Here is a 13,317-nt window from a genome sequence, read left to right as displayed (position 1 = left end):
AACATGGTAAGGTTAAAATTAGTGATGGGCAGTCCGGCTCTTTCCATTGATTCGGCTCTTTCGGCTCAAGCTCCGGCTCTACATTTTAGTGATGGCAGTCCGGCTCTTTTCATAGATTCGGCTCTTCTGGCTCGGCTCCCTTAGAAGAGCCGGCTCCCCTGCCTGTGTCTGAAGATTCGGCTCTGCTCGTTCGCTACAAAGAATCAGCTCTTAAGCCGGATCGTTCGCGAACGACCCATCACTAGTTAAAATCTCTTAGTCTCTGTGTCTATTGGTTTACTAACCTAACATTTAGTGTCCAGAAACTAACACTTAGTGTAATTCCATGGGTAACTTTATTTCAACTGCGTATTTCACTCATAAAATAACAGGCCTATCAGAAGAGAGGCTCATGAATATTACTATTACATGCCAAAACGACCTGTTTTTAGCAGAGCTCCTGAAAGAGCAGCTGTAAAAATATATAGAGATTGTTTTTGGTACTTAAACAGCAAATATATATTCTTAAGGACATCATAACCTAAAATAAAACTCTAGAAAGCCTAAAAATATGTGACCTTTAAGAGACTGAAAAGTTTGCTGTTTGTGTGCTGACTAAAATTGCTGTCTCAAATGTTTTTTCTAGGTTTTTTAAAATCTAGAATAAATAAACCAAAACTAATGAGGCAATTGTTTATATGCAGCTAAAGTATATAAAGTATAGTTAATGCACAATTAAAATACATTGCATGGCGTGGGAAGTGTTTGCATACATAAAAGGTTTACTACTGTAGGTTGCTTTTCTTTAGAGAGTTGAGCAAAAATCTCCAGTTGTTTTACATTTAATCTAATTGCTGTAAGGAAGACACTTTTTAAAGATTTTCAAAGGAGTCATATGATACAGTTTCATGTTTTCATTTGTGTGTTAAAATGCAGACTAGTGTTGGGCGATATGCCCCGTTTTGAGATCGTTCTATCGTCAGCCTGTAAGATTCCAATAGATGATAGTATCGGGGGTGGGGGGGGGCAGTAGTTTACTAATTAATTTATTTGTTCATTTTTTACGTCACTTGATTGGTGGACAAATAAGAAGCAAGGGCAACACTCTCATAACTGCAACTTTCTTAAAACTTATGCCATTAGTCCATGCGCGTCATTAAGTCCAGGCGCTCTAAAATTTCCTGCGTGCCAGGCAGTGGGAATAACAAACTCGTTGGTTTTAACCCTCTGCGCACCCTAAAAACCTTTCTAGTGCAAGGAAATGTCAGAGCCATGCGTATTATAAGTTCAGGTGCTGGAGCATTTAGGTCCGAGCAAGAGTCCAAGATGCGCGCATTGAGTCCCCATGCATTACAAACTCTCTTGCACAAAGTGAAGCCCACAAACCCTCTCATTCAAGGAAAAGCATGCAATGCGCATTTTTATGTGAAACTATGATGATAATTATAATAACTCGCCAACTATCATCATGAAAGCCCACTATAAGCGTTATGTCTGATGATTGTCGATACACGATACTATCGTCTACCGGCACAACCCTAATGCAGACAGACACAACCCTAATGTTTTAGTATCCTTGCCTTACCAATCTGCTACGTTCTGCTAAAGTCACGCTAGCTAAGTTGATTGATAAGCTTGGTCATCTGCATTTTCTGGATCAGATTTGGGGCGGACTCGAATAGATAAGGTAGTAACAACAATATTGATCACCTGTCAGTTTTGCTTCAGGAGCGGATATTCCAAATATGGTAAGAAGTGTCACAATTCTGTCACATAATCAGCCAATCACAACGCATTGTGGTGCGTTTCCCGAACAACGGCGTAACTCGCTGCTGAACCACCATAGTACGATGCATAGTTGTTGAAACTAACTACCTTGTCAAAACTGTTTCCCGAAAACCTAGTAACTTCGTCGTACTCGTACATTCGTCGTTTGAACCATGTTGGTTCAACAAAATAGTTGATGATGTCACATGGGAGGTGGAGTACTAATTAATCTGTTTAAATTCATTTAATGGCAGATTATTGCTGTAAATAACGTACACACTGCATCGAAAGACTGATTTTTTTTTAATTTTTTTATTTCAAGATATTTAATTAATGCGGAAGTTCCTGCAGAAGTACATTGCATGGCGTGGGAAGTGTTGCATACATAAAAAGTTTACTACTGTAGGTTGCTTTTCTTTAGAGAGTTAAACAAAAATCTCCAGTTGTTTTCCATTAAATTTAATTGCTGTAAGGAAGACACTTTTTTATGGTTTTCAAAGGAGTCATATGATACAATTTCATGTTTTCATTTGTCTTTAGAGTGTAAAAATGCAGACTAGTGTTGGGCGATATGCCCCATTTTGAGATCATTCTATTGTCAGCCTGTGAGATAGCCGATACACGATATTATCGGCGCGGCAGTAGTTTACTGATTTATTTATTTGTTCATTTTTTACTTTTACATTTATGATAAGTCACTTGATTGGTGGACAAAAAAGAAGCAAGGGATACACATTTTTTTTTTAAACTGATGCCATTAGTCCATGCGCGTCATTAAGTCATAGTTAATGATGTCACCTGGGAGGTGGAGTACTAATTAATCTGTTTAAATTCATTTATTGAATTATTATTGCTGAAATTAACGTACACACTGCATCGAAAGACTGATTTTATTTGTTTTTGTTTTATTTCAAGATATTTAATTAATGCAGAAGTTCCCTCTCACGTCACTTCTCCCATGGATTCCCCAGGGTCTTAAAGTTCGTAGAACCAAACACATGCACAGTTTTCAAATACAACGCTTTATTTCTGTTTACAAACTTAAAGACGTAAAATAAAATTTGTATATACTATGTATTTAGAAAGATGGATATAGAATAGGGGTGTGACGGTCATTATATAACCGTGAGGCCGACGGTTATAGTTCAACACCGTCATTAGAACTCTATAACCGCCAAAACCGTGTTATTAAAATATATTTTTTACAAATTTTTATCATAAAGAATTTTTAAATACTAATTAAAAACAATTGTTAACAGTCTGTGTTACACGCCCCCTCACGTTCTCACGCGGTGAAATATACAGAGCGGAGCAGACACTGACAACGCGCTGACATACAGGACAGACCAGGTTACTTTTTGGTTACTTTTGAGATTTAACATATTAAACAAAGTCTCGCCTTTCAAATAATCTCTTCCTTCTAGTTAATTTATAGCATCAAATTAACATGAATGACCATGAGAAGGAATGTTGTTTTAACCGCGGAAAGGCGTCAGTACACTCCGCTTTTCAAGTTCAAATCCTCCCATGCTAATCTACTAACTCTCTTGAACGCACGTTCACTGCTAGTTGTCTTGCTGTTAATTTTAAAGAAACGTAGAGCAAGTAGCTTATCAGTGTCTAGTTTATTCAAATGCCGGGTGAGCACTGTGCAGCGCGTTTGCGTAGAGCGTTTGCTGCGCGTGGCTATTCTGCTTTTACACCGGCTGCGTTTAATAACAATCTCAAGTTCACATTACTTTCTTTTATCTGCATTTAAGAGCAAAACCTCTTCAATACGCCTTTAATCCACATTGTTTTTGTGCTGTTCTGGTCCGTGTTATGACAGATTTAGACACAATTACAGACATAAAAAGTCCAATGCACAAATCTGTTTCTCTGAAGATTATTAAAATAGATGAAAGATAGAGGATTAATTTATGCTGGGCAGAGAGTGACAGCGCAGTCTTCTGGCAACAGTGTGTTTTTTTAATATTTCATTGCTTTCTGTTAAATTGTTCAAAGTTATTACTGTTTAAAACACACTTGGCATCACATTCATGATTTTATAGTAAAATGGCACTTTCCCGTCAATCCACGAGCATTTAAACGAGCAAAACGCCCCCCACTGACGGTTATGTGACATTAAATGTTTTTTGCTTATTTTGTTCAAAAGCTTGATCAACTTAAGTTTACATACAGTATTATAAAAACAAGGAACTATGCTTCTAACCACAGGTGACGAGGTGTCATTCAAACCACACAAGTTTGCGATGCAGCTTGCGAATGTTCGTGGAACTATGGTTTCGGGAAACATCAAATCGTTGAACTTTGTCAGTAACGACGAAACTTACAACAGTAGTTGGCTAACGATGCTTTTGGGAAACGCACCCCTAAATTGCTGGCCAATTCAGCAACAATAATGTACGGTATGTGTAAAAGTATGTGTAAACCGTAAACCACATAATCACATTGCATTACACCAAATACACAAAATAATGTTCTTTTTAGCAACGTCATATGTCTCCTTTAAGTGCTAGAAAGTTTAACAAGAAGTTCAAAATTACAAAATCAAAGAAAATAATTAACAATTAAAATTTCCAATCCTGCATGCTACTCTATTCTTTCACATTATTGAAAATTGGATGGAGAATCTATGCCATGGTCATTATTATGCCACTCACTCAATCAGTAACCATGGTTATGAATATGCCAACCATTTAACTCATCAGATGAGATCAAATTAATTTAGTCTGATTAATCGACTGCGTGGTCGCAAATGAGCCAATTGTCTCATTCATTTTCACGCACTGAAAAGCCCGTCTCTCTATTTGTCCTTGTGCTCGTCAGAGCAGGTGAACGGGGCCGTTGTAACATACACCAGTTATCCATGTCCAATCTCTCAGACAGAAGCTTGTATTTCGCCCTTGGCCACAGCGAGTCAAAATCTGCTCTATCAATTATTTACTGAGGGCCCTTTATCTCTCTCACACTTGGCTTGTACTAAAGACTTTCTGCTTGCAATAATATGAAATAGAGTTGTCTTGCATTTGTCAACTTTGTTGTCCAAAAACTGTATGTTAAGCTAGTGGGTTTGTCTTATAAGCGTAATATTATTGTTGGAAAAGCGTGTCATGTCTATTCTATTTTTTAGTCAAACATTTACACAAAGTTATTTAAATGAGTGTCTTTATTTGCTCTTGTGTCTGAGGCTCATATCTGCGTATGAGTATATTGTTCAGAACATTGCTATGGGATTTCTTTGTATCCTAACTGTTAGGGATCTGTCGTCTTTGGGCGCTTTGCCATTGCATAGTATGAGCACCACAAATAGACATTGTGTTTATCACTACCTCTGTCTCACATGACAGTTTCTGTACAAACACCCGTGACGTCGGTCAAAGCGCTCCGCTGAGCCTCATTTAAGTTGCATTTAAGCATATATGCGGATGTGCGCGTTGCGAATGTGCCGCCACAAACTGCAAGTCTGAAAAAAACACTGGTATGGTGTTCCTGATTCTCAACCTGTGGATGTTTTTCATCTCTAAAAGGGAGTTTAGGAACTTACAGTACAGCAAAGCACAGATGACAACAGGTTTACTCGAGACAGCGCAAGCTAGCACGAAGGTAAAGCTAATCTTTTACATAGCGATGACGCTGGTAGTGACGATTCTCTCAGACCAATCAGTGATCTGCAGTGTTTTTGCATCACGTTTTGGTATCAGCTCCACTCGCTAGGAACCCCAACCGAGGTTTAACTAAAAAATTATCGGGTACTACGTACTTCACCCAGTGGAAAAGCCCTCAAAAGTAAGCTGACGTGACCCAAACCGTGGGGTTCCATGCAATGGAAAAGCGCCATACATTTTAGGATATTAGGGAGTTGTTGCCAAATCAACAGAGCCCAATTCTACACTTTTCCAGTCTTAGATTTGCCCGTCCTTCAGTGAACAATTCGGTGTGTTTTATTCGTTCAAATCTTAAAGTTTGGTTTGTGCAAATTTCTAACTCTCTTTAATTTTTGTCATAACAAACAACACTAAAAATTCTTTGTTGCACTTAAATTTTTAAGTTTAATAAACTTGAAGTTATAATTAATTTCAATTTTTGAAATTTGACTAATAAAGGAATTTGGATATTTCAACTTTATTTTTTTATAATTTATAGCAACCCTTCACTAATCAAGAACATTGAAATTAAATGTAATATCAAGTTGATTAAACTTAAAAATTTAAAGTGACAGTCCACTTTTTTTTAAAATATTCTCATTTTCCAGGTCCCCTAGAGTTAAATAATTTTTATCGTTTTGGAATCCATTCAGCCGATCTCCGGGTCTGGCTGTAACACTTTTAGCATAGCTTAGCACAATCCATTGAATCTGATTAGACCATTTAGCATCGCGCTCAAAAATAACCAATAATATTACGCATAATAGTCCCCTTAGTAACTTTCAATAGGAGGGGACTATTTTTGGGCACTGTGTAATATCATTGCGCCACGGAGATTGGCTAAATGGATTCCAAAACAGTAAAAATCAAATGTTTAACTCTAGGGGAGCTGGAAATTTTTTCTTTTTTTAAGTGGAGTGTTCCTTTAAGCGCAACAAGGCATTTTTACAGTGTGATCCGGGTAATAAAACTATTTATTTATTTAACTCTTTCACCGCCAGCGTTTTTAAAAAAAGTTGCCAGCCAGCGCCAGCGTTTTTCATGATTTTCACCAAAGTTTAATGCCTTCCAGAAAATGTTCTTCTTTAAATAAATAAACATACAATATACCAAATGAAAGAACAGACCCTCTGCTTTCAAACAAAAAAAAACCGTTTCATCCTACCTTTAGTGGTTCTTTTGCGATCAGCTTTTGAATATGGGTAGGTTTTTGCAAAAACACCATATTTTGAGCAAAAAGCAAAAATAATTCCATATTTGTGACTGACTTTTCATAGAGGTCCCATTCAGAGCGATCTTTAAAACAGACACGGACATGCAGCCGCTTGCCATAGGGCAATACTTCCGGTTTTAAAAAGTTGCGGAAGGGCGCCACCTGGTGGATAATAGCGGTATTGCGGAAAGACGGAAAATCTCGTCATTGGCGGGGAAGCGTTTTCTCTTAATTGACGAGATATCTCGTCAATGGCGGGGAAAGAGTTAATAGAGGTTATTTGGTTTTTATAAACCGAAGTGAAAATGCTGTTGGAATCATTCTTGAATAAGATGTCACATGACTTCAGTTTTTAATCTTTTTCTCATCTCTTTCAGAATGCTGAGGGAGCTTCGCTTAACTGGCCTACAGTCTCTCCTGGCTGTGTGTCTGTTTGTCACACTTGAACATGGTGAGTCATTGTCTCCTAAAAGATTTATAGATTGTCATATTTTCATATATTTGTGGGAAGCAATACAATACGGTGGTGTGAACAAGGGAATTTCTGGTTCAAATCAGAACCAGAGGAAATTTTTCATCAGAAAGTTTCATGTTATCCACGGCTCCCCTCCAGCTCGCTCAACGTACCCTGCCAGAGGAGCTTGTTGATTATAAAAACACCCTGCGCTCTGGCTTCTTCCTGTGCCCTGTACTCCTCCCGTCCTTTCATCTTCTGGTAATTACCGTAGCACACCTTTGCCTGGCCAGGCGCTGATGAGCCTTTTTGAACATGGGTGATAAATCCACTCAGCTGAATTTTACCTTCTGCTTCTTCCATCTGCAGTAAATAGAAAGTGCATGAAGAACACTTTTATCTGCAGAAAGCCTCATTTCCTCACATCGCCACCTAAAGACTCGTCATCAGTCACTCTAATGCCCGTAATGGCACTCAGCAGCAGCGATATTGGGCTCACGCTCCCGTGCGAACGTGATCGCTAAGCCGTGAACGAGGAAGACAATGACGCAAAGCCTTAGCTGCACAGAGACTCACGCTCGATGCCGTGTGACAATGCAATGAATCCTACTCTGTCACATGCATGTCACACATTGGCCCAACCATGCTAATTCATTTCTTTGTAGATGCAAAGAAGCTGCGTGGATTCTCAAAGAAAAGAACGACTGATAACCTCTACTGTGCAAAACCAGGTCCCAAGTCACAACCTTGGCAGCCGACTGTTTTTCCGACTAGGCCTGCTTTTTATCAGACCGCTGCAGGGTTGCAGACCGGCCTGTGGTCCCTGACACGCCTGCTGCCATTTTCAACAATTGCCTGGAATACACCGCAGAGTTTTTCTTAGCATTGACAGCTCCTCAGCGGTGAGTGAGATACGGGCAGATTGCATGCACAGCCTGCTGCGCATAATCTGCATACAGATTTGCTTCACTGAAGTCTCTCCATCAAAACCGCTTCCTTTGCCCCAAGGGATGCACACAGTATAAATAAAGCCCAAAGTGCAATTAATATAATACAATTAATATAATAAAGTCAAATTATTGTGTGTGCACCCAGAATAGAGAAAGAAAGAGCACGGTCTCTTGCACAGGCATTGAAGGGTTTTTTAATGGGCTCAGAGTATATTTTAAAGGTGTAGACTTATGCATGAGAGCTTTTATTACATTTTCAACTGCCCACCAGTTTAGTGAATGAAATAAGGAAGTTGGTGAAGGGGCGGAGAGGATGTAGGAGGGGGTATTTTGTTTGTTTGTTGGGTGCAATTGCAGTGTTGTTTCACTAGCACAGTCAAGCCTCTGGACTCGAGTATCTTTGCATATGGGTGTGTTTTGATAATAGAGAGGAAGGATAGAAAAACAGAAAGATATTGAGCGCAGACACCCTGGGCTCGGTTAATATTCATGGGGCTGTGAATACCAAAGGAAACCTCTGGGGGTTTCCAGGGGAGGGCACCTCATGCGAGACGGTTTGAAAATGGGAATGTCATTACAAAAGCCTGCATGCATCTGCCACCTAAAGCACACCTGTTCATTTTTAATCCAATGATTTCCACTTCTCCTATATAGTTTGTAGCAGCACAGGAGGAAGCTTAAGCGGGTATCAAACTTGGTCGGAACAAAGCAAACAGTCGTTTTTACCGTTTTTTCTTTCTTTATTCAATGGAGACAACGCACGTGCGGATTTGTCTCGAGGCTATCGACTGAGATGAAAGTTTTTTAGAAATGCTTTGGATGTGCGGACGCGTGATATTTATGAGCTCAGTGGGCGAGGGCTTCCGTGCAATTAGACACCACATGACTGGAAGAGGCACAGTCTAGCCCTGTGGTTAAGGTACTGTATGAAAGGGCTGGGGTAAAATAAATGCTGCTGTTACATTTTGAAAAGCAAATTGACAAACGTGCCATGTGGTACCCTGTAAATATTTGTCCACCACAAACTATAGAGAGATTGCAATAGACAGATTTGTGTCATGCATCGTGTACAAAAACATTTTTTTGTCTGTTTTAAGCTTTGTTTCTTTGTTACCACTAGGGATGTCAATTTATGCAATTCCCTAATTTCAATGATCTTTTAAGTTAACAATTAATCAATCAAATAACCGTTAAATGTAATGTGGCATTCACGCCAGACGCGGGAGAGGCGGCAAGCACGAGTCATTTACATGTTAAGTCAATGCAAAGCAACGAATAGGCATCCTGCGGCGCGGTACGCGTGAATGGCTATGTTAACCAATCAGGAGCTTACCCTAGTTGTGACGTGATTACAGGGAGCGAGCGGCGTCGCAGAAGCACCTCCCATGACGCAAATTTCACGCACGAATGAAGCGAGTAAACTCGAAATGTTCAAGCATCCAACTACGCGCGAATAGCGCGTTTTTGACGCCTCTACCGCGGCTGGTGTGAACGCACAGTAATAGTTCACTAGGCTTTTACTGCAGTGGCATATAGGCAATGACATGTAAGTGTGTGTAAATGAAATCAAAATGCCAGCTTCTTCACGCAAATTAATTTTTTTTGTCTACATGGGATTATAAAATGAGTCAATGTAGTTGGCGTTTTGATAAAATCATCATTTTAAACGAATGTATCTCGTAATGAAATATAATGGCTTATAGACATGGGGCCCTATTTTAACGATCTGAAACGCAAGTGCGAAGCGCAACGCGCAAGTGAGTTTGTGGGCGGATCTTGGGCGCTGTTGCTATTTTCCCGGCGTGAGAAATAACTCTTGCGCCGGGCGCAAATCAATAAGGGGTTGGTCTGAAGTAGGTTCATTATTCATAGGTGTGGTTTGGGCGTAATGTCAAATAAACCAATCAGAACGCTACCGAACATTCCCTTTAAACACAAGGGCGCAAGTTCCATGGCGGGTTGCTATTATTATGACGGATTTACCAGGCGCATGCCAGGAGCGGTTCACAGCCGAGGAGACCCACATTCTTTTAAGAGCAGTCAAAGACGGGAGAAGTTATTTTGTATGGGGATAGGAGAAACCCGCCCAAATCAGCGTAGGTTAAACAGGCGTGAGAGGAAATAGCCACAGTCTCATCAGCTGGCATATCGTTGCGCCAAGCGCTACAATGATGTCAGGAGACGGGGGAATCCCAAGCTTGCCAGCATAAATCGGGCACGCCGTGTAACGGGAGGTGGATCTGCCTCAGGACCTGACGCCAGCAGAGGACATCGCTGCGTCCACCCTCACTGCTGAAAGGGTTTGGGGGCTTTGAAATCGGACCCAAGAAACGCAAGCAAGGTCCAACCCCAAAGTACTCTTACAAATCAAGTTCACATACATTAAGGTTTCTTGTGAAAACATTTTAATTATTATTTACATAAAATAAACGTAATACAGCCACACAACAAACTTATTATTATTAACTTATGAAAATATTTGTATCGTTATTTGCATGATAATTTTTTAACGCAGCCACACAGTAAATAAAAACTATCACCACAATGCTCACCACTATGATTCCCCTTATCTCGTGTATTAATATTTTTTGTGTAACAATTTATGATTTGCAAAAATAACTGTTGCATCTGTGTAGATTAGATGCAAAGTGTATGCGCGTTGTGCACGCTATACATTATGGTCAAGCATGCGCCCTTAAAATAGCATAATGAACCACGCGCAACGCGCCACTGACTTTTTTTTTCTGGTCAGTGGCGCAATTGTTTTTTTGAAACTGCAAAATAGCATCAGGGATGGTTTGCGCCGGAACACGCCTCTTTTTTTGTGCTGAACCGCCCAGGGAGCACAAGTTCATTCCCTAGTTTGCCGACGTGTGTTTGTGGAGGGAAAAACCAGCTGTGCGCCGGTGCAAAATACGAATGATACATGCGTCACTGACAAAGTCAATTGCGCTGGGTGCAAGATAGGGCCCATGGTGTATATTTCCCATGTCAACTCCAGCTTTGACCTGCGGTGCACTTTCAGCAGAGATACTTATATTATGGAGATAGCAACCTTCGATATTCTAACATTAGAAAACCAGCAACTGTCGACTTGGCTAGCATGCCTCAGCCAGTCAATAATGATCAGTGAGATCTGTTGTGGGCGTTCAGAGTGTTACAACGGTCGGTTACAGTTTACATTTGATATAATTTAACATAATTTAGGATTATATTTTAATCTGTTCATTAAAAAAAACCGACTCTGGTCTCCTTCTCTGTGTATAGCAGCGTTTTTATGCTAAGCTTGCAGGCTTCCCCAGAGAGGGTCTTTGCTTTCAGTAGGCTAACCATATTTGTATTTGAATTTTCTGTATCAGACCCTATCAGATCCACTGCAGATGCCATTTCGGTGCGTTGGCAGTTAGCCTAGTCTCGCATCACGTTAAAAACACCAGGTGTGTCGTGTGTGCTTGCATCGTTGTGATCATGGATAGTTTAACTTCTGTGCACTGTCTCCTGCTGTATGTGTTTTGCACAGGCACCGCACACACGTGCATGACCTTGCATTTTCTACCATCGTCAAGTTTTATCGATTTAATTATTATCGACAATGAATCGAAGATCGATTAATTGTTGACATTACCACTGTAATACTTGAGAGATCTTTAGGGAAAGTAGTTAACATTAATATTTGCATTTACTTACAGGATCCCTTTGCTGTCCTGAAACCCAGAGGCAGGTGCCTTTATAGGGTCATGATTAAAAATCGACCGATACTGATAAAAAAACAGATATTGATAACAAATATTTGACTGCTTATGTGCCGATAACCGATATGGTGAACCGATTTTTATTTACTGTTATACTACTGTTTTTATGAGGTTACTAACAAGCATAAATAACAAAAAAAAAACAAATTTCAGCATTTATAATTCCAACAAGCAATCATTCATTGCTGTTTTATTCATGTAAAGCTACGTCGATATTGGGACAGGATTTGATGGATCAGATTAACTTACGTTACTCTGTGAGTTTGTCTTTATTTCTTAGCCAAGCTGCATACATTGCATATCAGGCATTTATAACATATCTCATCTGTGCATTAATGTCTGTTATGTTAAATAAAGTGATTAATTAAAGCAAAGTATACTCAAAGTCCTTTTAATGAAGTCGCCGTCATATTTGCTGTGCAAGCTGCTGTTGTTGTTAGCTCCTCTCCTGCTACAGCGTCCAACGCGCAATTCTCAAAACGGCCACAAATGACGTCATTTATCGGTCAATCCGATATTACAAAACCTATTTCCGATAATGGAAAATGCTTAAATATCGGGACAAAAATTGGAAAACTGATATATTGGTCGATCTCTAGTCATGATGACCGATTTGGAAACTTTTTCGCAATCATTGCGCAATTAAATCACTAAGCATGCTATAGGCGGTTTCATCAGACGCACGTGCGTTGTCGCAGTTACTTGAGTGGAAGTTAACTTCTGGTCTTTTTTTAAGTAATGGTCTGAATAGTTGCTAAACTAAACTCTAAAACAAATACCTCGTCGAAAATAATAAATGTTTTGGTTTCCTAAAAAACGAGGAAAGACTGTGATCATGGATTACTGCTATTTAAAGGGAGTTTTGGCAGCCGATCTGTAGTTAAGATTGTATACATTATATAATACACATTCTACACAGTAACGTAAGCTAAGTATAGTTTTTGATACGTTTTAGCTATGATTTGAACTAGGGCTGGGTATCGATTCAGATGTTCCAGATCGATTCGATTTCGATTCACAAGCTATCAAATCGGTTTGATTTCGATTCTCGGTCGATTTTCGATTGCGATTATATGCTCGATTCAACACAATGAATGTAGATTGTGTACAATATTATATTATATTAGAATATAGACTGAATGAATGACAGGCTCGCCTCTGGCTCCTTGGTAACATTGCGCAAGGCAAAAAAAGGGTGACTTCTAGTGGAGTAGACTAGTTATTAGATTAACGTTAATCTTATGTTCAATGTTTGCAAAAAAAAAAAAAAAAAAACGATTCATGGCCTGTGAGAATCGATTTTGAATTGACCACAGCCCTAATTTGAAGTAAGGTAATCTACTTATGTTGTTACTGCTGAAACTGTCTATTGGCTGATACTATAGGCATAAAAGTAAACAATAGTCTACATTCGCAGGACCACCAATAGCACCATGTTATTAAATTTCCTGCCTTTTTTGCCTGTGTTTATTGTCTTTGAGTACAACACATTAATTGTGATGTTCCTTACGGTCGACGGTAACTTAATAAAACCCTAAAAAATTACTGTCGCAGG

At 39.4% G+C, this 13,317-nt stretch overlaps 1 protein-coding gene across 1 annotated transcript in view; it reads left to right on the top strand.

The window, feature by feature from the left end:
• The window catches only part of ncanb (neurocan b), a 202,654-nt gene that overhangs the window by 35,581 nt on the left and 153,756 nt on the right, over positions 1–13,317 (top strand). The window contains exon 2 of the mRNA XM_065246007.2: positions 6,984–7,057. Within this exon, the coding sequence (XP_065102079.1) occupies positions 6,985–7,057 (73 nt within the window). The 5' untranslated portion in view covers position 6,984. The remainder of the gene's footprint in view (positions 1–6,983; positions 7,058–13,317) is intronic.

This window comes from Paramisgurnus dabryanus, chromosome 24 (assembly GCF_030506205.2).
Source record: "Paramisgurnus dabryanus chromosome 24, PD_genome_1.1, whole genome shotgun sequence".
In the NCBI taxonomy this organism is placed as follows: Eukaryota; Metazoa; Chordata; class Actinopteri; order Cypriniformes; family Cobitidae; genus Paramisgurnus; species Paramisgurnus dabryanus.
This window is presented reverse-complemented; position numbering and strand designations above follow the sequence as displayed.